Source organism: Vigna unguiculata, chromosome 6 (genome assembly GCF_037176805.1).
Source record: "Vigna unguiculata cultivar grain cowpea cultivar isolate G323 ecotype 2 chromosome 6, ASM3717680v1, whole genome shotgun sequence".
Classification (NCBI taxonomy): domain Eukaryota; kingdom Viridiplantae; phylum Streptophyta; class Magnoliopsida; order Fabales; family Fabaceae; genus Vigna; species Vigna unguiculata.
In genome coordinates, this window is record NC_140797.1 from 31,561,197 (window position 1) to 31,588,176 (window position 26,980).

Below are 26,980 nucleotides of genomic sequence, written 5' to 3' on the forward strand. Positions count from 1 at the left end.
TATATATATATATATATATATATATATATATATATATATAAAGCATAAAATATCTCCGCATATACATATAATATATATACATAATAATATAATATATATTATTATATTTATATTATTATATAATATAATATAATATATACTTAAAATAAATATATATCTATAAAATATATATATATATATATATATATATATATATATATATATATAACATATTTCTTATTCTCTTTGTTTTTTGTTATATAACATATTGGCAATTGCTTCAGTTTTAGATCCAAGGTACAAGATGGACATGTTAGAATATTATTTTTATAAATTGTATGGTAATGATTTTGATCTGAAACTTAGTAGGATTCGTCAAATGTGCTATGATTTGGTTTTGGAATATCAATCAAAAAAGAATGCAAACTTCTTCTTATAGAGCTACATCATTGGAGTTGGGAAAGGATGTTGATAATGATGCGAATGAATTTTTAGAGTTTATGGCAAAAAAGAAAAAATCTAGAACTACAGTTATGAAAACAGAGTTGGATTATTACTTGGAAGAAGATAATTTGCCGGTTACACAAGAATTTGATATCCTATCATGGTGGAAAACAAATGGGTTAAAGTTTCCAACCCTTCAAGCAATTGCAAGGGATGTTTTAGCTATTCCAATAACAACTGTAGCTTCTGAATCTACTTTTAGTACTGGTGGTCAGATATTAACTTCTCACCGTAGTCGACTTCATCATATTACTATAGAGGCTTTGATGTGTACAAGAAGTTGGATATGGAACTCAAACCATCTAGGTAAGTTACTCAAATTTATTAATATTTTTTGTTAGTATTTTTTGTGAATTCTCATCTAATATTCTACATTTGGTGTTTGTAGGTGTTAAAAAATTAAAAGGAAAAGATGTTCTCATGAGTGAAAATGAATCTGATGAAGAAGGTACATTATATTCTAGTAATTAAAATTTTCAATTTCAATTATTATATCATATCTAATTTTTCATTTTTTTTCTATGTGTAGGTGGATCGAATGCAAATGAAACCACTGATCATTTGTAAAATTAATAAATATTTTGGTTATTATAAAATTTTAGTAATGTGTAATTTTTTAGCTTTTATATAATTATTTGAATTTTATTTAGTTGTTATTTGATACTTTAATTTGAGATTTATACTATTATAATATTTTTCTTAATATTTGACATCATGAAAATCAAAAAGAGTATGTTATTTTAATATTGAATATTTTGATAGTATCATGATTCCGTTGGTGTGATTTTTAAATTTTTTTTATAAAAAATATTTAATTGATATATGGAACAATAAAAAAATGGGTATGGATATGGGTATAAGAAAATACCCGTTACCTGGTGGAGATGGGAATGGGTCAAAAGTTGTATACCCGTTGGGTTTGGAGATGGGGATGAATTTTTATTATGGGGATGGGATCATGATACCCATACCCGCCCCGTTGCCATCCCTAAACTCAAGATATCTCCCACCTAATCAAATTATTAATTCGTGAAAACTATGTTCTGCATTAATTCTCCTAAATATGAAAGGCATGTTTATGTTTTTCCTTCACTTATTTAGGAATTTGATGGATTCACTAACAGTCAACAATTGGAGTCTATCAAATTCAAATTTAACTTCGATTAAATAGAAACTTATTTGTTAACAATCCAAAATTTGACCAAAAACCAGTTACAATCTGAAAGACAGAAGAAAGCACAAGTTTTAATTAAGTCAATTTAAATTTATAAAAACTAATATGCTTTTCCATAATTCTCTAACACTTAACGAATAAACTCTATGCTTCAACTTATCGGAAGGATATTTCAAACTTTCAGAGAAAATTTCATTTTCCCCAAAAGTACTTTTAATTTTTTTTTAATATTAAACTGTTGAACAAGTTTAAAATTTTTAATTATAGTAACATACTCCTAAAATAATAGCCTTCTAGATCGCTTATATAAACTATCATAACGTGCAGGAGCAATTACTCAAACAAAATTGCAGAAGTCTTGACTTCACACATTCTCCTTTTCATGGTGAGATACAAATTAAAGTCGTAAATTGAATGATAATTATCAACGCCACATGGTCAAATCAACTTTAGAAATAGTTCAGTTACTAGTGTTTCTAAAATCAGAGGTTCCAAAACAGAGATTATGATAAGGAAAGTGTTTTGTTTTAGAAAAAACAATTTCATGCAATGTTCAATTATTCAATTTTAAATACTAATACTGTTGAAAAAAAATGTTGTTTGTCAAGGAGGTATAACTTAATTGGTTGAAGAGGGTGTGAGTTGTTTTAAACTCCTGAGATGTATTCAATTCCTACAGATAAGACAAGTATGATGCTAACATTTTTCTATTCATAATTGGTCAGAGTATAAATACACCATAGATGAAGAATGGTTGTTTTATGCAGACGAAAGTTTAAAGTTGTATTGACTTGCATGATAAGAAATTAAGTTTTCAAGATGCCACAGACTACCAGAACAGTTACTAGTAAGGAATGTAAAAGAATCATAAAATAACTTGCTAAGTTGCATAATGCTATGGCTAAACAGAACCAGAGTATCAAAAGGTCAAGAAGATTGAAATGTAGAGTTAGAAGATATATAACTTACATGGGAATATTTCTATGGGGAGAATTGGCATGTACAATTAGAATGCAGGGAAAAAGCAATCTAATTTTCCAGTTCACTCCTTATCCAATCTTGTGAACACACCAAAGCTTGAACAGTAGCAGGATTAAGTGAGCTCCAATCACGATCAAGGACCCTTCCACTATGATTAAATGCCAGCTCAGGAGCAACCTTTGCCATTGGAATTCCTAAAACATTGCGTGCCATCATGGATAAGACAGGATATCTGGGGGTGTGAACTCTCCACCAATTCAGTATGTTGAAATCAACATTGCGTGGAAAAAGGGGTTCTTCCAAGTACTTGTCTAGATCTGATTTTGTACCTTCACCCTGTGAAGTTTCATGGAGAAATTTATCAAACCCCATCAATCGATCCCTTGAATCCTTTGCAGAACCTTGTAAGAGAAGTGGGCCATTGCCAACTTGCCAGGCCAGACCTTGATCATGAGATGCTAATGGGGAGCCTATCGAATGTTCATTGTATAGAGCTTTCACACCATCAAAGACCTCTTCAATTCGACTTCCAGACATGCTGCCATAAATTTGTGGATAATAATAATCTACCAACTTCATCTTGAATCGAGGGTCTAACATCGCAGCAACTGCCAACCCTAAACTACATTTTTCCCAGTACTCATCAAACTTGCTTCTCAATCTTGATGCCAAAGAACTGATATACTCATCTGAATTCTTGCACCATTCAATTAAATGCAGCTTAACATCACAGAGCTCAGGGAAATATATGTTTGCAGTTGGATACTTATTCTTAGTGAAAACATTTATAACCTCCACAAAAAGCTTCAAGTAGCCGGTAACTGCTGTGATTCTCTCCCACTCTACATCAGATAAACAGACTTTGTAGGCAGTGTCATTTTCTTGCAAGAGAATTAAAACATCCTTGAATTCTAAGGCAACTTCAAGCATTGAGTATGTGGAATTCCATTGTGATGCATTATCTAGACATAAACCCTTTTGACTCAGGATCCCAACTTCTTTAGCCATCTCATTGAACTTTGCCAGTATAATTTGTGAACTTTTAATGTAACCAATAGTTTGGCGAATCTTAATGACTATTTCACTTACAGCTCCCAGAGCATGCTGAACCATGGCATTAATAACATTTGCAGCACATCGTATATCAAATAATTGCCCATTACAATAAAGAAACCTGTTTTGCAGAAGTCTATCACCAATTCTAACGGCAATGTTATCACAGGTAGAGCAACTATCCAGTATCATGGAAAATAGTTTACGGTCTATGTCCCAATACATTAGGCAACTCATGATAGCTTCTGAAACCATGTCTTCAGTATGAGAAGGATCAATCCTAATAAAATTTAATATTCTCCTTCTTAACTGCCAGGATTCATCAATGTAATTTGATGTCAAACACAAATACTCTGCATCACCCACAGCATTCCACACATCAGCACTAAGACTGATTTTCCCAGGCAACTTATCTAACATCTCATTAACTTTTTTCTTCTCTCTCTCATAAATCTCAATACAATCAGCCTCAACCCTATTCAACGACACAAGCTCAAACAATGGCTGCAGATTTTTTACAAAAGCTCTGAAACCAACATGCTCAACCATAGCCAATGGGTATCCATGTAGAATAATCATACGAGCCAGGTCAAATCGACTCCGTCTTTGATCAAAGTTACTAGTCCCGGGGTTGACAGAGTCATCTTTCAACTGTGTCTGCTCAAATTTAATATTGACAAGACTAAGGGTATTATCATCTTTGTTTGTATCTTGGTCTATATTGAAATTCGCAATTGCTAGAGTTCCTTCCTTTCTCTTTTCTCTTGTAGAAATGTATTGTGCTATGCCATGGCTAGACCTTCTCTGACACCGAATTAAATGGTTCCTTAGATGTGATGTTCCGCTGGTACTTGAACCACTAAGTTTCTTTTTGCAATGCCTACAAACAGCCACACAGGTGTCGCCTTTTTTAATCCTATCAAAATCATTCCACACCACCGATTTTAACCTACTAGATTTGACAATAACAGCATCAGACATGTCCATCGCATGAACCTGAAAGAAAGCACTATTAAATTTAATTCAAACATTTCCATTTAGCGGGTTAAAATGTACTATATGCTATGTAATGTGGGTGCATGTGTGTTTATAATGATGAAACTGCAAGGAGATTTTAAATCAAAAATTGTAAACAAATTGTTACTGTATGGAGGTTAGGAACAACTAGTCCAGTTTTCAGAACTAATATTCATACAGAGTTTTAAAAAAAATATGAATGGCTATTATCAGAAGGATTCAGAAGGGGGTGAGTTAAGATGCAATACAAGACGCTGGAACAGGGCACAATGTCCCTAAAAGCCTAAAGTTACAAATAAACTCAATATTACAATATTCACGAATTTCCCAGCATACAAATGCTACTAGAATAAAAGTTTTAAAGGGAACCAAAGCTCTAGATACAGTCTAGGTAATCTTCAGTTCAATAAGTGACTAACAAAAGACGCTTAAACTTTTAATGTTGCCTCTAAGACACTGGCCAAGTTTAAGAAGCAAGAACTGCATAATGGAAACAATCACATCAAAAAAGTTTATTTGTATTTTAAAAGTTGAAAATTGAAAGACAAAGGATTTTTTTCTCACAATTCCATAGAGGGTAACAGCTATCCTCCAATGACATTTGATTCTTCTAATTGCATCGAAGTCCACTATCTATATATCAATAACAAAATGCATCCAGGAAATTTCATTCAACTCAATTAATCAAACATCTATCTAATTAATCCTCAACTATAGAAGTAACTCTCAGGGAAGAATGATCCCTTCTCACAATATGAATTCTTCATTCACTAAGGGTAATATAATCCAGGCAGAACTACTTGTATAAAATCCAAAGATAAAAACTAGAAAGTGAAGAAGATCACAGAGTTACATGAGGTTCAACATTTCATTACTCAGCACAGATTTATAGAAAATAACATGCAGCAGAACCAATCTCAAAAATTCAAAACAAATGTAGCAAAAAAAAAATAAAGCTGGTTGTAAGATCAAAGTTTGCTTTGCATTTCCCATGCCATTCATGATCCATGCTAGAAAATACTAAAATTTAGTCGGAGAGACTTTTAGTCAGTGTACAGGACACTGTTAAAAATAAAATAAAATAAGATATACAAAACCTAAGAATTTAAAAATAACATTCGTAACAAATTTTGAAACTAAGAAACAAGAAATCCTGAGTAAATTTATCTTCAACACTTTGCATCGATTCATCACCGAAATTTCACCATATTTCAGCAAGCAAACTTCCACCCCTGTCATGAGATCAATCACGTCTAACACCATGCAACCATACAATTAAACCTCTGGCAACAAACTAAACATAATAATAACAAAAAGGGTACACCCAAAAGAACACTTCCACTTTTTAAGTAGTAAATAACCCATACAAATCGTAGATAAACAAAGGAATGATTTTGAGACAAGTTTGAAACACCCATTAAGAAATTCTGGCTAAATCAACAGAGAATTCCCTGTTACAACCGACAAATAATAAATCAATTCTTTTATTTACGAATAAAAGATCAAGAACATAAAAATAAGTGTATGTATGTACAAGAAAAAACATGATAATGAAGTCGTAGGAAAAAAAAAAAGGAACGAAACAGCGTACCGCGTCGGATAATGGGTGGGATTCGGTGTAGTGCGTAAGAAGAATGAAGAAGGGTTTGGAAGAAAACCCTAATTAGGAGGTGAAAGAGGGAAGAAGAAAGAAAATGAAGAAGAGAAAGCAAACGTGGTCACACAGAGGCAGAAGCGTCCTATTCATCTGCTATTGTGGAAAGTTTAAATGGAACAAATTCATTTATGTAAAATACAATTTTTTTTTATATCTTATAGTATGTGTTGAGTTTATCTAAATATGGTTGTTTTTTATTTTTAGTATAATAAAAATATGATAAATATAAATAAATAAATATATATATATATATATATATATATATATATATATGGATAACAGGTATGGAAATTAAAAAGGTTACATCTTGATTCTTGCCAAGGTATAAACTTATTACTATCATGTTTCTGTGAACTTAAAAACATATTGTATTTTGTATGAAAATATGTTTTGTTTATGACTTAATATTATAAGTCAAAAAGATCAGCAAATTAAATGTGTTTTTGTTGCTATTAGTCCTCATTAGGATAGAAAACAAACTATTAAAAAAGTTAGATAAAATAATGTAAAAAAATAGTGAACAAGAATAATAACTGGTATGTAAAACTCTAGAGTTTTCATTATTTTTTTAGTTTTTTATATTTATAATCTTATAGGTAACTAGTCCTCCAACTCAAGTGTCCAAAAATTTAAAAGCGATGAACTCGATTTACCACAACATATAAAGGATGTTTTTCTATTTTTGTATATATAAAGTATTTTCTATTTTATTTTTAATAATATTTTTAAATTAAAATAAAAAATCCAAATTTGATGAATAAGAAAAGAGTGGAAAGCCTACTATTTATCTTCTACTTTTACAATTAATATCAAATAGGAATATCTTAATATATATTATATATTGTTATAAATTAAAATAATATATTAAATAAAGTGTCTCGTTATATATATAGAATATAAAGAAGAGTAACATCAATATAAATAAAGGGTCTCATTACAATAAATTAGTAACAATAATATTGTATTTTATTTAACATATATAAAAATAAAATTAATTTAAACATTATAGTTTAACTTTTGAAAAAGATAACATGTTATAAAACTAAATAAATATGACTATTATATAAGAAATAAATAATAGATTTGTCGATTTGACCTACACTTTAACTTATATGACCTAAAAATTGTGATTACTATATATCCTTCTTTAAAGCATATTTTAAAAATATTTTTATACGTCTCCATTTATTCGTTGTTATTTAAAATTATTTTATACATAATTTTATTTGGTTATTAATAAAAATATAAATGTATTATGTCCTTTAAGAAGTTTTAAGTCTAGAAAAACATCATACAAGAGACAAGTGTTTAAACGTCATCCGTTCTCGATAGTGACGAAGCTATCATTGAGTTGGCCCGCCTTTTTTGTGTTAGTGCATCAAACTACTTCTTCTTTGACACTGACAATGATATATAGTGTCAATAAGGGTTCATTTCTCCTCGGACTGTCCCATACGATGTCACTAGTCTCACCATTTACCCTATTCGAGGACATGGACAAATCGTTGCATCCACCTTCATACCACCAAGTTGATCCACCTTTTAATGTTTAGGCCATTACCAAACCTCAACTAGTTGTTGTCACTACCGCAACCAACCTCACAGTCCCATCTTTTTTACAAAGGTGTTCCATCTTGGTTTTGGGAACTTAGTCTTGTCAAATTATATTTAGGTCCTTACTAAAGATAAATAAATAAAGAGATGTAAATTTTGCTTATGGAGTGCTAATCGTGCATCACTTGGAGTGTTCATTTGTGATTCTATGTTGGAGGCAGTTGAGTTTTTCGCTCGGTGAGCAATAGCTATATGATTTTTTTTCGAGGTTTCATATTCCTTAGGATTACTTACAAAATCAAGATCACGAAAAATTATCTTTCTTTAAATCTTCTTCAAATGTGTGGGACAAAAACATACATTTGAACAAGTCTTTAATAATGTGTGTGATATTCCTTTGTATCAACTACCTTCTCCTTGTATAAAGGGAGATATGATCTCTATGCAGATTTCTAAAAAAGTTTATCTTGTTGGTTTGTAGGAATGTAAAAATCATTTGCATTGGTGTATTTTGTTAACAAAAGGGGATAAACCGCTTACACATTTAAACCTTTGTAAAATATCTTGATATGGCTTAGAAGGATTTTGGGTCAATGGAAGGTAATTCCACTTGGCAAATGATTCTATGAATTTGCTTTTTCTTTTTTAGAAGACACGTGAAAGGTGTTGGCTGTTGGAACTTGGAATTTATCTCCTCACATTCTTCGTGTTTTTTATTGGACAAAAGACTTTGTCCCGACTTTCGTGAAACTCACAAAAACTCAATGTTGGGTTCGTATTCATGGTTTTCCTTTAGAGTATTGGTAACCGAAAGCGATTCAATAACACATGGAATTGGTACACCTTTATCTTTATAGGATTACACCAAGAATAAGTCTTGAGATTTCCTTGCACACGTCTTGGTAGATGTTGATTTGTTATTTGATTTGCCTAATTAAATTTTGGTGAAAGGTCAAGATTTTGTGTTTATTACTAATGTGGAGTATGAGAAATTGCTTCTATTTTGTTCAAATTGTAAAATGATTGGTCATGGTTTATTTAACTTTTGACGGTTACAATATGATGCTAATGTCAATTCTGATAAAGAGAAAATAGTTGGCGCAAAAATTATCGTACAAAGGTGATTGGTGAACAAGATGAGACTAAGGTCATAACGTTAAAATGCCTATAAAATTATTTGAGAAAAGAGAGATCTTTCAACTAATTTTTCTTCTCTTTTTTTAAATAAAAAGTCTTTCTTAGAAGTTCAAAAATTATTTACTTAAAGAAAACACTTTATATCGAATATAATTTTTCATTATTTAGTTTAATCTAATGTAACTTGATCATAAGTCTCAAAATAAAATAAAAACATCTATATTTCCATAAGAAACAAAAATAAAATAGTTCACACTTATAGTTTTCAATATCTTGAGAAACTTTAGACTTGTCCACGGTCTCCTTCGATGACGGAACTATATGGTGACAGGGGAGCGACGACTCCCCCAAATTTTTTTTTGAATTTTTTTATATATATTTATATATTTTTTAAAATTATATTTATATATTATTTATATTAAGTTTATATTATGAAAAATAATAATAAAAGATAAAGTAAAAAATTTAATGGAGACATTGATTTATAAAAGAGATTAGAGTTTTTTTTCTGGCTATAAGATCTTTTCACCATGTAAATTATCATGAAAGTGTGTGAAGAGAAATAAATACAAAGAGATAGATTGGGAATAAAGGTTGGGAAATATATAGATTGAGATTGAAGTATACATTCTTGCATGATTTCTCACATATCAAGGTTAGTATCTTATTATGATTTATGTATGTTAGATTTATGATTCTTTTTAGGATATTTCTCCAAAATTAAGTTTATCCCAAATTAATATAAACCTTAATTATGATTTTGGAATTCTTTTGTGAAATTGGTATGAACGCTAATTATAATTTTCCCCAAATTATTCTAACCTTTAATTATGAAATTTAGGGATTTTGTGTTTTTCGCTACCTATGGTAATTTTTTTTAAAGTTTTGAATTTATACAGTGTTGCTTATTTAATTAAAGTGGTATGAGTTTTGTTATGTTTTGCATTGTGATAATTGTGATTTGTGAATATAAATTTTATTTTTTCTAAATATACAAGAGGTGATAAATTTATATTAGAAAGATTATGATAAAAAGTAAAAAAAATGATTCCTTTCTTTTAAAGAGGAAGGTTTGTGATAAAGATGGAAAAAATGCATTTACGTTAACTAAACTTGAGAAATTTCATGAGAACCAAGAATTCAAGACAATCAAAAACAAATCTCTAAAGTTCTTAGAATTACATATAATGAATTTAAAAATTCATTAAAATGCGATTTGAGAAAAACGACTTCAAATTTGACAATATCACCAAATTAAACTAATGAAGTATGAAGGGCTTATCTAAAATAGTATTCATGGTTTGGTATCATAATATAATAACATGATATAATAGCGAATGATCGTAATAATTTTTTGAATTCTACTATTATGTGTGTTTGTTTTAAACAGAGGAAATAAAGATAAAAGATGAAGAGCTTTTTTTCTAACTAAAAAAAATTATATATAACAAATCTAATTTGGCACCCTTACATTTTTTGTGCAAGTTCCGCCACTGGTCTCCTTATAGTTGAGAACATCTTACAAAACTTCTTCTATGTCTCATATTTGATTTTCAAACTTTAAAAACGAATAGATATAATCATTTTAACCCAATTGAGTTTCGAATGTGTCAAACAACCTTTCATGCTAGCATTCAAGCTATTTATATTGTTTGACACGTTCGAAGACAAATGTAAGCCTAAAACATCATTTGTACTTCCCTTCCATCTGAGTTTCAAAAATAACATTATATAAATATAATTATTCTCATAAAATCCTATTATATAAATACAATTAAAGTATATCATACCGAGCATAATATGTCATAATCTTGTTAAATATAATAATTGACATATACTTGGAAATTATAAGTCAAATAGCAAATATTTTGTCAATTAACTTTAACCATCTTAAATAAATACAAGCATTCTCAAAAGGACTACCCACTCAATCTTATATACTCTTCTACACCTAAATTCTATTATCCTCGTACTGACTTAACCTCTGTTTGTTTCTACCTATTTACTGTAGTAGATGACAGATTTGTAGGTGAGTGTTGTATTTGTTTCGGCTGATTGAGATAATTTGCAAGGACATATTTGAAGGAGTGAGGAGAAAGTGATCCTTTCTGAAAGAGATTTGAGTAAAAAGTTATATAGTCTTTGTAGAATTACTATTTTATCTTTGTACCTTTCATTGTTCTGGTCTTTTACTGTATAACATATTATCTTTTTAGCGTGGATAACTGATTTTTTTTGTTTGTTAAAAATGCATGTTTTTCTTTAATAAAAATTATGGTATTTTATTATGGTAAAAAGAATTAAAAATATACCTTTTTAAAATAATATTTTAAAATTTGTTACGTAATTACAGGAAAACATTTAATTTAATTTTTCTGTTACCGGAAAATTTTTAATTTTTTTACGTCATTAACTAAAATAATATTTATTATAAAAGGTTGTAATTAATTAGGTTGTAATTTTAAACTTTTTTACGCCATTAGAGAAAAATGATATTTATTATAAAAAAATTGTAATCATTTAAAATGTAATTAATTAATACTTTATTTTGAATTATAAATTATTCAAATTTAATTAAATAAAAGTTATATTATTATATTAAATTAATTAATATTTTATTTAGAATAAATTTTTGATTAGATACAAAATATTTATAGTAATCACGAATGAATAGAACTAAACACTTTTTGTTAAAATATTATAAATTTGTAATTTATAAATTGTATTAGATAATTATGGTAGAAATAAATATAATTGATATAGAATTTAGAAATTATTGGGATTAAATTTTAAAAATGATGGTAAATTTTTAATATTTCTTGTTTTGTTTATTTTAATTTATTTTTTACCATATCCTTCAAAATACAGTTGTCCTCTTACATGAGATGGGTGGTGGTAGATGTTAACTTTAAATATTAAATAGTTTACTCTGAAAAAAAAAAAAAAGAAAAGAAAATGACAGTTGTCTTCTTGCATGCATTAATTGTGGTAGAAGTGACTTTTAAATATTGAATGCTTTATTGTAAAATGTTGAGAGGGGTTGATGGGGTCTATTTATGTTGAGAGGAGGGTGATTCCCTGTTGCTATTTTAAGAGAATTTGTTTTGCTTTGTTTGATTATTCTGTAAATCCAAGTAAGTTTTGTTCTTGTTTTTGAATCAGGAAGAAATAGATACTTGAGCTTATGTATACAAGGTAAACTGTAATTTTATTTTCTTATCAATTAAACTATTTTTTTAATTTATCACATCACTCACTATTTTTTATAAACTTTCCTCTCATTTCTCTTCGAATCTTGTCATCTTTCTCTTAACCCAAACAAGTCAATTTCACTTTTCTTTCTTCTTAAATTCACTCCTTCAATTTCACTTCTTGAAACAAACACAGGCTTAGTGCCGGTGAATATTCTCCGGGTGATCTTTCTTCGGTTTTATTCACAAATCAACAATTCAGTTTCTTTTATAAAACTGATTAATTAAAAAGACATCTCTCTATTTTTAAAGTTTGAAAATCAAAGTATATCTTTGTACAAACTATAATTTCAATTTTGCATTATCTTGTGTTTAGACCACCTTAGTTATTTTACAACTTTTTCAAATACTAAAATGTAAAATAAAAAATAATAGATAAATATTAAAATAAAGCACATACATAAATTATATAACATAATATGATATAATTTATTTATTTATTGAGTTTATCAATTTTTTTATAAAGCACGGTTCTTGGTAAAAAATTTCAAATAGTACATTATTGACAATATTAACTTAAACAATAATGTTTACTATTTATAATCATAATTTAGTGAAATTATGATATATTATTCACAATTTGTATTCGAATACCACAGTTTATTGTTCATGGTTAAAATTCAATACTGAAAAACTGAAATTTGAACTTCATTTGAAAAATTAGATTTACACTTCACTTTAACACATTCTTATTGTGAAGAAAAAAAATGTTAGAATTTGATTAACTGGAACTAGAATTCAAAATTAGTTTTTTAAAATTTTTAAAGAATAGAGAAACTATAAAAATATTTAAAATAAAACTGCAGTAATAAAAAATAATAATTAACATCTAAAAGTAATTTTTATAATAATTAAAAAATTGAGTTGATATTGAGATTTTGTTAAAAATATTATATTATTTTAAAACAAAAATAAAAAATTTAAATATTCATATAAATTAATGATTTAATTGTATTTATAAGTAAATGTAATTATTAATTTAATAGTAAATAGTACATACTTATTTTTGAAATTAAATTTATTGCAACAACTTATTTTTGAACAAATAATATACAAGATTATATGTTCATCAGTTTCAACACCTAGGGTTGAGTAACGCACAAGTTACATATATTTCAAATGTAACCAGTAGTCCGACAACTAAAGAAAATATGATTAATTGTTTTATTATATTATTGGCAAAATACACACCTTTTACATTTTACAAACACACCTCTAATCATTAAGTAGTCCTTTGTAGACACCCGATCTATTTTGACTCTCCATCATGTAAAGTGTTGTGCAAATGATAAAGTTTTGGTTTTCCAAAACTTATCAAAGCAAAAATCTACCCTACTTATACATCTTTTTGCTAAGATTGTATATGTTGATTGCACTGTGTATTATTCTCTCCATTCCAAATCCCTTTTTCCGCTCTACTCTATACAATGTCTTTCCCTCAATAGCTTGCATGAATGTATATCCACCAAAAGTATTTTCCATTCAAACCCAAAATTTAGCCTCGTCTAAGTGGTTTCTTTTATGATGGAGTTCAAGTATAGTCTTGAAAATCTTACCTTTAGAGGAGTTTCATCTAACCATTTATCTTACCAAAACCTTATTTTATTTCCCTTACCTTTTCTCCATGTTATTTTTAGCCTTGCAGTCACACACTCTCTTAATATCTCTCCACCATAATGAATCCTTGCAGTCATCTTTTGCATGATCTAGTTTCATCCATGACCTATATTTTGAGACCAAAAATTCTTTTCAAAGACTTGAAATGTCCATACTAAGTCTCCACTTCAATTCCATTTTTCGAGTAGGGCTATATTAAACAATTTCAAATCCTTTACCCGTAAGCCACCTTATTTCTTTGTTTTGCATATCACTTCCCACTTAACCCATGCAATTCTCTTACCTTCATGCCCACCATCCCATAGAAACTCTCTCTGAATTATTCTAATAATTTTTTCTTCAACCAAAGGCATTTTTATTATTGATAAATAATATAAGGGAATGGTTGGCAATGCAAATTTTATTAAGGTTACTCTTCTTGTAAATGAAATATGCCTACCTTTCCATATGGCTAACTTTTTCCTATTTTTTTATATCATATCCAACAAAAGTCTTTCCTTCTATGGTTGACTCATATTAGGATGCCTAAGTACTTGAATGGTATATTCATGATTCTGCAATTTAATAATAATGAAAACCTTTCAAGCTCCCTATGTTGAACTCCTATGCCTGCTAACTTGCTTTGTTAGAAATTAACTTTAAGTCATGATGTCGATTCAAAACATGTAAGGATGATCTTTATAGTCATAATATTGTTTAAGTTAGCTTTAGCCACAAAGATAGTATCATTAACAAATTGTAACATACTAATCGCAATTTGTTTGTTACCAACTTTTATCCCTTCCAAAAGTCATTTGATTTCAGCTTGTCTAACTATCCCAACTAGTCATTTGACCATAATAAGAAATAATAATGGGGCTAGAGGATCCCCTTCCTAAAGCCCTTTAGAAGGTTTAAATTCCTTTGCTAGACTCCTATAAATTAGGACAAAAATAGATGACGATTCTAAATATCCCTTAATTCATTTATCCATTTGTTATAGAATCCTAACCTTTTCATCATATACATGAGGAACTCCCAATTAACAGAATCATATGCTTTTTCAAAGTTAGCCTTTACTATTATGCAACTCATCATTTTTCCTCTTAACTTCGTCAATCACTTCATTTATTGCCACCACAATATCTAGTAACCCCTACCTTCTATAAAAGCATATTGTTTTTAGTCAATTACTTTATTCAACACTTTATTCAATCTCTTTAATAAGATTTTTGAAATAATCTTATAGACACTTCCCACTAGCGATATGATACGACATGAATTTGTCCTTCTTAATCACATTATCTTGAAACCCTGTGTAAGGTTGCACAATTATGTGTTTTGCCTAATGGAGTAAGGTTGAAAGCTTAAAGAAAAATTTAGGGTGTCAAAGTGAGCCAACACGACTAATACTGGTGTTGATGCTCTAATGCAATCAATTCTTTATCAGCAAGTATATTGGGTTGTTTATAGTACAATAAGTGTTGAATCGACAAGGATTTGGTAGAATACACAAATTCTAACTAGTTTGAGTTAAATAAAATAGTGGTTGAGTTGTATGAAGGATATGCAAATGAGTTTATGATACGAAAATGGCGTTGATCTCAAATATCAAATATTATATTAACACATGTTTAGTAGAAGTTTTTTTCAAGACAGTGAAGATGTATTGAAGCTAGATTTCACCACTTTTTCCCTCTCTTGTATTGGTTCAACTTGTACTTACAAAGATGCAATCATCCAAGTACTAGGAGTTCTCTTTAGGTGTAACTTTAAGTCCATTCCTAGCACTTAAAGCTTAGGATCATTAAACTTCAGTGTGATTCCTCAGTGATTGCTTGAATGACTCACTTGCATTAAGGTTAGGACTCTATAACCAACTACAACCTTAGATTTATTCTTAATATCTAAAAGCATAAGGAGAATTAGTTAGACCACAACTTGGAACCAATTCTCACTCAATCCCAAACTAGTGAAATAAGATGAGTGATCAATTAATCCAACATTAAGCATAAAATAACTCACAAACATGTAATAAAAGCATACTTCGATAGATAAAACACTACCAATACAAGAGAGTTCCAAAGGGTTACATCTTGACTTCAACACTTAGAGAGCTTTAGTTCCTCATACTAGATGAGAACATTACAACACATGGAAGAATCATCTCTCTTTTACCCTCAAATAATATTTACTAATTACAAGAGAAAGTGTCTACAATAACTCTCTGGGAGTCTCTCAAAAGAACCTCACAAAAAGTCTGTCAAACACAAGGGTGTAACTATGTTTTTATAAACTGTCCAGAGTAGTGCTCGACAATGGACTTATGGTTGCAAGTGTAGAGGTTTCTTCCCTATTTGGGTTTCCTTCATGGCTAGAGATTCATGCTTTGGTGTTGCAGCTCCTAGGATAACTTCCTAGAGAAAAGGATTTTCATGGCTTAGGCTCAGGTTCACTACTTGAGGTTTCCTTCTACAATGAGTTTGTTAATGTGACTCAAACCTCAAATCTATTGCTCAGCTGCACCAGTGTCAATTTTGCCCTAATAGCTTGAAATTCATTCACTTTCTTTATTTTTCCACTTTGACTCTCTATTGATACTAGGAATTGCAAAACAAGCTAAATTGGGGTGATTTATACAAAAATTCATTGAAATAAAAAACAAGATAAGTTTCAAAATCATCTTAAATTTATCACATATTGGACACTTATCAACATGTTGACTCATCAAGGGTTGAACTAAAGTGCAATTCAATTTACTTTTTTGTGTGCTAAAAAGTTTGTAACTTGAATCGACCAATCATGAGTTGGTGAGTTGATTCATTTAAGAATGATTTAGTTTTTCAATTTATTTTATATATCTATTATATATTGACTTGATTCATTATTCCATAACAGAACAACCAAAGTATTAATTTATTTTACCAAACATTATTATAAATATAGTCATTTAAAATTAAAGTGTTAAAGCTATATAACCTGAAAAATAAATAAATTAAACATTTAAAGTATTCAAACAACATTATAATATTTTAAATAGTCGAACTATCAACCTACACAATTAAAAATAGTAAATAATTATAATAAAAAGCAGAAATGATAAAAATCTATAAAATTTAATGGTTGGTTGGGTTAACCTACATTCAACCTTAGTCAAATTCAATTTAATCCACACTAAAAAAAACTAAACTTTTTCCAACTCAACTCAACTCAAACTTGTAGCGAGTCAGTTGAAACCCAATTTAATATCTCTAGAAAATCTTTTATCATAGCTGCATCGCCAAACTTGGGTATGATCTTCACATAGAGCACAACATTTAGAATGTGAGGTTTTCCTTTGTTATGATTGCCCATTAACATGTTTAAGGGAATTGAAGTTGTACAAACTTACAAACATATTAAAACTACAAAGACAAATAAATGATCTTGTTTCGTTTATACTTTTGTTGACATTATGTGAGGGTCTTTATACATTTTGATAGGTTTGAGAAGATAAAGCTTTCGTTCTTTTTATATTCAAATTTTGTTGAGTTAACTCTTGTTAGCTTTAGATGATTGTCTTTTATATTTGGAGTTTGAAGAGAGGAGGTTAAGAGCTTTCAAGCTCTTAGCAAATTTTTCAAACTTATAATTACAACATATAACTTTTTATTTCATATTTTTAATTTTTAAAACATTAGATGTATAACTCTTTTTGAGACATGTCATCTTTTCATTTGATGTACTTAAATTTAGCTTGACTTTTTATCTTTTGAAAACAAAGCTTTTAATTTTTGTTTTAAATGTTCTTAAAATTAGGAAACAAGCATAAATCATTCTAATAAACAAAATTCCACATATTTTGGAATTGATAGGCTAGTAATAAAACCAATATATAAAATTCAAATAAATTGGTTAAGATATTTGTTAGGTTTCATGAGAAAGTAGATTTAGAAGCTTTGTGTTAGTAAGTGGATGGACTCTACGTGAGTGAAAGGTAAAAACTTTATACGAGTATAACAACTAACATTTTTACATGAGTAGGATATTTGGTAGCTCTCTGTGAACTGATAACTTTGTGTGAGCTGGTAGTGGTTCTGTGTGAACCTGCGACTCTATGCGAGTCTGAGACCTTGTGATGAGGCAATGTTTGCTAATGTATGTGTTATTGTGTATGTTGGAAACTAAGTAAATTATGCAGATAAATTGGATAATAAAATATATGCACTACCTTTTAATTATAGGTTATATTTTTTTTGTTAGCTTACTCTTTAGTTTGTTTTGTTTGTGTTTGACTACAGTAATCGTGACTTAACACAAGAGCATATGATAGCACATGCATTGAAGAAGATGCACAACATTGAGGAGTGTTATGTGGAAATTCTTGGGAATTAGTTTTCCTTAGTTATTTTTCGTATTTCCAGAGAAATAAGTTATTTTCATTTGTAAATATTTTGTTAAGATGACAAATTCTTTGATTTTTAAATATTGAGACATCTATTTTTTATTACTTAGTGAATAAATTAAATTTCTATTTATTCTTTAAACACTGCATTAGAGTTATAGGTATTATTATGTTTTCAGTGTAAGCGTTATAAAATATGATTTTTAGTATCGTCCTTAGTAGAGGTGTTACACAAAATATATTGTATAACAAGATGATATTGTAGGTGATGATGCAGAAGCCATCACGAGCAGTGGCGGAACTTGAAGAAAATATGTAGGGGTGCCAAATTAGATGTTTTATATATAATTTTTTTAATTAAAAAAATTATTTTCTTTATTTTAATCATGCAATTCAAACTTTTCAATTTTTAATTTTTTTAATTTGTTGAATTCACATAAATGAGTATTCTAATTTTTATTTCAATTCAAGAGTATTCAACTAATTCATTGTATGTAGTTGAAAATACAAAATATCAACATTTTATAATGTTGGATTATACTAATTTGAGAAAATATAGTTAAGGTGTATGCCAATTTCATACAAAAAATTCCTAAAATCATAGTTAGGGTTCATACTAATTTGGGAAAACTTAATTTGGGAGAAATATTGTAATGGAAGAATCATAAATCTAACATGCATATATCATATTAGGATACTTATTCATGAGATCGTGTGAGTATGCATATTTGTTATCTCTGTTCTTCAATTTCTTTTTCCTAATCTGTCTTTCTTTTATTTCATACTTTTTTATAACTTGTTGTGGATAAACCTTATAACCAGATATAAAACATTAATCTCTTTAACCCAGTTACTAATCCATCAAATTAATTTTTATTTTACTTTTTAAACAATAAAAATATATAATATATATATAACTTAATAAAAATAATAAAAATTATATATATATATATATATATATATATATATATATATATATATATATATATATATAAAATTAAAAGTTTGGGGGAGCCATGACTCCCCTTTATCCTAACCTAGGTCCGCCATTGATCACAAGCATGACAATGTTTTTATTCATCCTATTTTTGGTAAGAACAATAAAAGTAACTTACTGTTTTACGTATATGAACTACAATATCATTTGTATATTAATTTTCAGCAGCTCCTCCACTATATTTTCATTCCCCCGTCCAATTTCTTCTTCTCTTCCTTTTCTTCAAATTCAGGTCCTACTTCATCTGTCCATTGGAAAAAGTTACAGTGTCCTTCGGTTTGCAATGAAAAACAATACATAAATAACACAAACAAACCACACACAAATAAAAAATTTCACATACATACTTCCCAATTCTGACATCTCCAAAACATTCTCCCATTATTCTTCACGACACTTGCTCTCAGAAGTAACAACTTTTGCCCACAATCACAAAGCTTACTTTCCATATGTGAGGATGCAGAAGATATTGATGAAAATGTAGATCCATTATTCTTTCTCCTAGCTCCAACAAATCCTATTGGACAACCACAAGATTTCATCTCACCTAATAAAAACATGGCAAAATGTAAACCGTAAAACACAAAAATATCCAATTCAATAACACTACCCACCTTTCGAATCACCTATACCCGTTCAAGTAAGCAAACCACCTATCACAAGCCAACCTTCATATGAGTTTTCGCAAGATGACCACCAAAGTTAATGCAACAAGTTTTCTTTCTCCACGTCTTTGGCCCTTTTCGAAAGCACCATCAAAGACTTTAAGTTCTTTTATTTTTATTTTAAATTTTTGTTTAAAACAAAGTATATTAATTACAATTGACAACTATTTCATAATGTGTCAAATAATAAATTTGAATTCTGGAACACCGTTACATATATCAACAAACTGTGCTGCAGTTTAAAAGAACTGATTTCAAAATCCATTAAAAATTTGAGAATAGAAAACATATTTAACATATTTATTCTTTAATTATATAACGTCATCATTCTTGACACGTAAAGACAAATAAAAAGAACTAATATAATAGTCACATCACCTACTAAAAAACATTAAAAGTAAAAAAACTTAAATAAAAAAATAAATCTTAAATATTAAAGAATAGATAAAAACCGAAAATATCCTATATTATTAACCACAATTTTATTTATTTATTGACCAAATAACCTTATATTTTTTAATATGTGAACAAATAAGTAATATATTGGATAGTCTAATAATCCGATTAATAGAAAAATTAAATGAAAAATATTTAATTATTAAAAATGTAAAAATTTAACCACTCAATCAATAAGAACAGATTTCATATAAATTCAAATAAAAATTCATTAAAACCTTAAAACATAATTAAATAGTAATAAAATTCGATCAAGTGCCAAAACTCGGGCAATTTAGCAGTGATATAATGAAGGTCAAAATTCAAAAGAATACAGGCACAATATATATTACGAAACGGTGCGTTCAGCTTTTGGCAAGAGCAGAAGAATCAGAAGCTGCAGTGCTGCACCCGCCGGTGTGAGTGTGACCATCATTACTCTTTCTTCGGTTTAGGGTCAGGTGAGACATTTCAACCCACCCATAATCTCTTTAGTATTTACACATTGAGTAACTTTTCCCTTCTGGGTATTCTTTATTTTTCGTTTTACAGTGAAAAGTTCGTGTCTTTATTTCAATAGGGAGCAAGAAGACTTCAAATTTCGAATATGGCTGCAACTTTTGCTTCCAGATGTTCTCGTGGTATCTTATTTCACAACCCAACTTGTGTATTTTTATTTTATTTTGGAGATTGAATTTTTTGTTTCCCAAACCTGGTAATTATGCTTTGGAACACGAGGAGCTTTAGAGTTTATTTTGTTATATAATATTTTATGCTTTATGGTTATGAGCTCGAATATGTTTGTGTAAATGAAAAATGCTTGTCTTACCAAGATCCATTTTTCTTTTTCAATTTTTTTCCGTTTATCTGTTAATTGGTGTTTGGTTTCTCTGAAATTTTATTTCAATTGTGTTGTGTGTTTTGAACAAAGTAACAGAACATAATGCTCAGTGACAACAGGTTTGAGATTCACATTGATTGGTCTGAACTGGAATCATATTGATTCAGTTTGGTAGTTGATAACTAAGTTGTATTGAAATGTACTGATAAACAGTCATTATTTATTAACTAGTTAGGTTAATTGGCCAAAGAAATACTAGGATTTGTGTTAGAGAGAAAGGAGCTTCGCTTGCAACTGATTTGGCCCATTGAGAGTGGGTTCTATGTTAGGAGACCAGCAACTGCTTTGAAATAAGAAAAAGTTTAGGAGACTTATGGTAAACGATAAACGTTGAGAAGTAGATCTGTACCCATCAAAATATCTAGAGCAGTGTATTGGTGGTTTCCGGGGGACTTTTCCCTTTTTCTTGCAGTAAAAACTAGTTCTTTCTCACTGTTATGAACTATGATAGATGTTTTATCCTGTACATAGGGCATGTTTTGATAAATTTCTCCATAATGGCATCTAGGAGAGAAAAAATACGAACAAAAAAAAATTAGACAAGCTTCTTCAAAAGTTGAAATTAGCTTATAAGTAAGCAGTCTTGTAGAAGCTCTCCAATATCACTTTCTAACTTTTTATTTTTTAATTTGTCCATAAACTAATTTTAAGCTATGGAGAAATTCTTTTTGTTTTTGTTTCTTATTTTTTAATCCTAGAAATTGTTACAGAGAATTTTGTCTAAACAAACCTATAGAACATTTGTTACAAAACCTACCGAAGGGTATTAACTACATAACCACATGAACCAAATGAGTACTAGCATGGAATATGTACCTGGTATGGGCATGGTAGCCATATAGGCGCAGCGCACCTATGCGTCATAGGTATGCAGTTCCCATTACTTTCTCATGTTAGGTGGATCTTTAACATTGAATTCGAGTTCCTATCCAATATATTTGCTAGCATCTTTAAGTTAGATATTTCATTTTTCATAGAGACCGAGTGTTGAATAATGCTAGATATGTTAAGTTCTTGTAATTCTTGAAATGCTTCTTAGGAGTGCGGACAGAAGCTTTTCTTTTTGGTTTATCAGCCTGGGAAGTCCATTCACTTTACTGTCAAGTCAATAAGCTTTATGTGGGAGGCTGAACTACTTATATCTAGTTCTAGATTGCGTGGAGTTGAGTTGTGACCTTGCACTCATACTTTGTTTTCCTACCACCCGTTTTCTGAAGCATGGAGAAAGTTTCGAGGGTAGGATCACAGCCACACAATATTAGATATCTGCCAGCCTTTTTCTCATTATAAGGGTTTGTTTGGATGGTTTTCCCGTAAGTTATTTATGGGAGAGGAAAATAGGAGGAAAAATTGAAATTAGCTTCTCCTTAAGCTAAAATTAGTGTATGCATAAGCTAACTTGTTGAAGCTCTCATATGAATTCTTTAAATTTATATTTTTAACTTATGCATAAGCCAATTTTGCTTATGGAGGAGAACTTATTTTTTCTTTCTTATTTTTCTCTCCTAGATGAACTTCCGGAGAACCTCGTTCAAATAGACTCTAAATTTGATGTAATTTTGTCATTTGTGTGATTTGAACTAATGACTAAAACTTAGGAACTGAAAAATAGAAAGTCAGTTTCACTTTAATAAGCTTTCTAGTAAGAGCTTGACATGTGTAAAACAGTTTTTAGAACCTAAGAAATGAGGCTTATTTCATAAGTAAACACTCAATTGCACATTCGCAAAATGAAGTAGTGAACTTGGGAAAATTCAATGCTCAGATTCTGCTTAAGAATAACAATTATTGAAGTTGTAACTTACTAGGCAAGCTCAGCTTCTTCTTCTTGTTGCCCCTGTTGAAGCTTTCTTTCACTGGGTGAAAATGAAACGAGTATGTAGACTTGGAAAGTTAATAAGTTGCTTGGAATTTCGCCCTTTTAGCAAGAGTCGCATTCATTTGTACCTTTAACTTCCTTGTGTCTATGCAAGTGATTTTTGAAAGGATGTTTTTTATGCCCAACATGTTAAGATTTTGTTGCTGTTTAGAGCCTGTCTTTCATTCTTTCATTTTTGCTGTAGTATCATGTGTAGCTCTGAGAAGTTTGTCGAATCTCCTGTTATGTACTTAAATTATTAGAAGATGATTTTGTTGTTTGGGAACATGTAATGATCCTTTTGTTCAACAACTGCATTCAGGACTAACCTGAAATTTCACGTGTTAAGCTCTTATATTTTCCTCTCTCTCAGCTCTCCTGTCATCTTCTTTTAGCATTGAACCATGAAGTGAATATTTTTGATGTTGACCAGATGATATTCTAACATCTAACTTGCTACTCTTTTTGTGTGATGTGTCAAAAAACTGAAATAGTTGGTCGTTCTCTGTTTGGTGGATTGAGCAACAGTTCCCCTGGTTTACTTACGACATCACATGAGATAACATGCAACAATTTGTTTACTCAGGTCAGTGCATGAATATATTAGTTGTATATTCTCATGTTATGCATATATTGTAGCAAGCAATACCTTTTCCTTGTTATGCATAGATATGTATGTTTTTTTAAAAAATGTGTTTTCTTTTTCTTACCCCTAACAAAAACTCTCTTCCATTTTTTTAGCAACAACGCACCTTCATACAGATGAGGACTGTTCTCAAGGTTGTGGATAACTCGGGGGCCAAAAAGGTGATGTGCATACAGGCACTGAAAGGGAAGAAAGGGGCAAGATTAGGTGACACAATAATAGCATCAGTGAAGGAAGCACATCCTAATGGAAAAGTGAAGAAAGGAAAGGTTGTATACGGGGTGGTTGTGCGTGCAGCAATGCAAAAGGGTCGTTGTGATGGCAGTGAGGTCAAGTTTGATGATAATGCTGTGGTGCTTGTTGACAAGCAAGGCCAACCTATTGGAACCAGAGTTTTTGGACCAGTGCCTCATGAGCTCAGACAAAAGAAACATGTCAAGATTCTTACCTTGGCAGGGCACATTGCATAAATGAGAAAAAAAGGGTCATCCTTAAATTTTGTTATGAATTCCAATATCACATCTACCATTTTTATGTTTTGGGTTTTTTGGTGTGATGTAAGTTTAGTACTTTTTCAATTTATGAGAAGTAAAACAGGAGGTGTAGAAGACTTCTACTTAAATAACTACAACTTTATTTGATTTCTGACCTGAAAATGAACTAGGGACACGAAATTTGACGTGTTCTTCATGTGTAACGTATGAACCATTTATGCTCTTTTTTTATTTCTGATTTGATCCCAAGTCCGATGAGATAGAATTGTAAGGGTCAGTTGCCGCATCTAAGATATTGTTCGCTTTTGAATCTGGAGATCCCTTAAAGTATTTTGGAAGGTTGAAGGAAGAAGTATTTCAATTTTTTTTTTTGTTTCAACTCTTATTATTGGATATATTAGAACAATTTCATTATTAGCAATAAACACCTTTGAGTATCTTGCTGGTGAGTAGAACGAAAGGGTTCAAATGTTAGAATACACATACTTACAAACTAAATGTGAAAAGGAAAGAGAAGAGGAGAATGGAAGGAATGTGACATGAACTAGAATATACTACTTTCAAGTTCAAAAGCACATGCAAACCTTAATCTTTTAGAATAAATATACTTGGCCTTTATGGTTATTTCTTCTCATAAGGGAAAAGAAGGCTTTTGGGTTGGCCCTCAAACATTCTTTGCTTGAGTTCTTCACCCTGCTAGCACACTATTATATATACCTTAGAAACTACTTGCAAATGTATCTAATTCTAAACTCCAAAGATTTCATCTACTCTCCAAATCTGCTCCCAGCAAAAGATCTTAAAACAGCTTCTTCATCATGGGCATCCTAGGAACAATGGCAAGACATTTGGACACAATATTGGGGTAAATGAATCTCTATCACTTCATTATATTTTATTAAGACATATTATTATATCAAATTATGTTCTAACCGTAATGTTTTCAAACCAAATAATGATATATAATTTTTGAATCACATAGCATATTCTTAATGGAAGCTATACCTAACAAATTTCTCTTTCCATAGTTTCATAAAACTGTGTACATATAATGCAGTCTCATTCTTTTATCAGCAATTATTAACATTCTAATTTATCTGTTTTGGTTTCTGTATACCAGGCCTGGAGTGTTGCTCCTATATCCTTTGTAAGTACATGGACACAGTAACTTTTATCTTCCTAATTGATTCTTAATTGAAACAAGAAGAAAACATGAACATATGAATGCACAAACTTATCCATTCACATACTCTGATGCATGAATTACTATTGGATACAATAACTAAATGCCTTGTGTTATGAGTAAATGTAATAGATACGCATCAATGAGGGCAATTGAGAGTCCTTCAACCTTGGATGATCAACAGTGGCTAACATATTGGATTTTATACTCCTTCATCACCCTCTTTGAGCTTTCATGCTACAAGATCCTAGCATGGTATGTGCGTAAAACTCGATCTATTCATAACCAAAAAAGACATAAAACAAGACTAAAACTATGATTTTTAAATATATCAACTAAAACCAGTTTTGAAGGAATCTTGAGATTCTATAACACATTTTACTGACAAGTATGTCTGTAATCTCTTAATCTTTCTAAAGTTCTTTCATGAAACTTAACAGAAACATAGTTATTCTTTAAATGGTTGAATTGAACATGATATCAGAACAATTGTGACAGAAATGAACAGTTTTTGTTTTTTATGTGTTTAGGTTTCCACTTTGGCCATACATGAAGCTGGTGTTTTGCCTCTGGCTGGTATTGCCAATGTTCAATGGAGCTGCTTACATATATGAGAACTATGTGAGGCAATATGTGAGGAACATAGGAAGCTTCTATGGAAATTCCAAGTATCATGAAGACCAAAAGAAAGTTCTTCAGATGATGAGTTTTGATGCAAGGAAAGCCGTTGAACGTTATATAGATACACATGGTTCTGAAGCCTTTGAGAGAGTAGTCAAAGCAGTATGTTATAACTTTTATCTTTCTTTTGATCTGCATAAACAAACTTTACCTCATAAATAACATTGCATATGCAGGCTGATAGAGAAGCAAGGAGGCACTGAAGAATAATTTCACCAAATTGATGCTTCAAAGAATTTACATATATCTTTTAATCAATAATTGTTGTGCATCAATTACAAGGTTTAAGAACCATATATAATTTAGTTAAATGCCAACAATCTTGAACTTTCCAAGGGAAATGAAACTAAGAATGACTCTGATTGTGTGTATCAGACATGAATACTTATGTTCAGTTTATATTTGTTCCCTACTTTGAACATTTATTGGTATCAAAGACTTCTGAATCATGCAATTTTTAATGAATTAATAGTAGTTTAAATTTGAGCAACATGTAACAAAATTAAATCTTGATATTATGTTAATTTAGTATATCATATACTACAAAAAGGTAAACGTGTTCCTTAACTTTCACAACTGTGTTGACACAATTGATTGATGCACAGTTTGCATACTAAAGTCAAGAATAAAGTTGATTGAAAGTGATTAAAGTTAGGAATCAAATTGACAAATTTTTAGTACTAGAGACTAAAATATAGATAATTATACATTTTTAAAAGAAAATACCTTATTTCATAATTTTGAAACTAAATTGGTCGTTAACTCGTTTATTTTTTTACACTATTTTAATGGAATTAATTCACTATGGACATAATAATTTATATTAGTTATAA

General features: G+C 29.8%; 3 protein-coding genes across 5 annotated transcripts; 2 read left to right on the forward strand and 1 right to left on the reverse strand.

Annotated features, from left to right (window-relative positions):
• Nucleotides 1-2,505: 2,505 nt before the first annotated feature.
• Nucleotides 2,506-6,481, reverse strand: LOC114188081 (zinc finger BED domain-containing protein RICESLEEPER 2-like). Of its 2 annotated transcripts, XM_028076597.2 has the most exons (3): nucleotides 6,300-6,472; nucleotides 5,273-5,341; nucleotides 2,506-4,687 (listed from the first exon to the last, which is right to left on the reverse strand). In XM_028076597.2, exon 3 carries the CDS (start codon nucleotides 4,676-4,678, stop codon nucleotides 2,687-2,689), a length of 1,992 nt encoding a protein of 663 aa, XP_027932398.1. In that variant the 5' UTR covers nucleotides 4,679-4,687; nucleotides 5,273-5,341; nucleotides 6,300-6,472; the 3' UTR covers nucleotides 2,506-2,686. The 2 variants fall into 2 exon arrangements, with proteins under 2 accessions (XP_027932398.1, XP_027932397.1); XM_028076596.2 differs by lacking the exon at nucleotides 5,273-5,341 and having other exon boundaries at nucleotides 6,300-6,481.
• A 14,212-nt stretch (nucleotides 6,482-20,693) lies between these two features.
• On the forward strand, nucleotides 20,694-24,486 carry LOC114186641 (large ribosomal subunit protein uL14mz-like). Of its 2 annotated transcripts, none has more exons than XM_028074603.2 (4): nucleotides 20,694-20,845; nucleotides 20,937-21,025; nucleotides 23,638-23,729; nucleotides 23,885-24,486. In XM_028074603.2, exons 2-4 carry the CDS (start codon nucleotides 20,992-20,994, stop codon nucleotides 24,257-24,259), a joined length of 501 nt encoding a protein of 166 aa, XP_027930404.1. In that variant the 5' UTR covers nucleotides 20,694-20,845; nucleotides 20,937-20,991; the 3' UTR covers nucleotides 24,260-24,486. The 2 variants fall into 2 exon arrangements, with proteins under 2 accessions (XP_027930404.1, XP_027930405.1); XM_028074604.2 differs by having other exon boundaries at nucleotides 20,709-20,845; nucleotides 20,965-21,025.
• Nucleotides 24,487-24,995: 509 nt separating this feature from the next.
• HVA22F (HVA22-like protein F) lies at nucleotides 24,996-26,601 on the forward strand. Its single transcript, XM_028074606.2, has 5 exons — nucleotides 24,996-25,148; nucleotides 25,404-25,430; nucleotides 25,599-25,721; nucleotides 25,997-26,249; nucleotides 26,324-26,601. The coding sequence occupies exons 1-5, from the start codon at nucleotides 25,102-25,104 to the stop codon at nucleotides 26,348-26,350; spliced, it is 477 nt and encodes a 158-aa protein (XP_027930407.1). The 5' UTR covers nucleotides 24,996-25,101; the 3' UTR covers nucleotides 26,351-26,601.
• The last annotated feature ends 379 nt before the right edge of the window (nucleotides 26,602-26,980 follow it).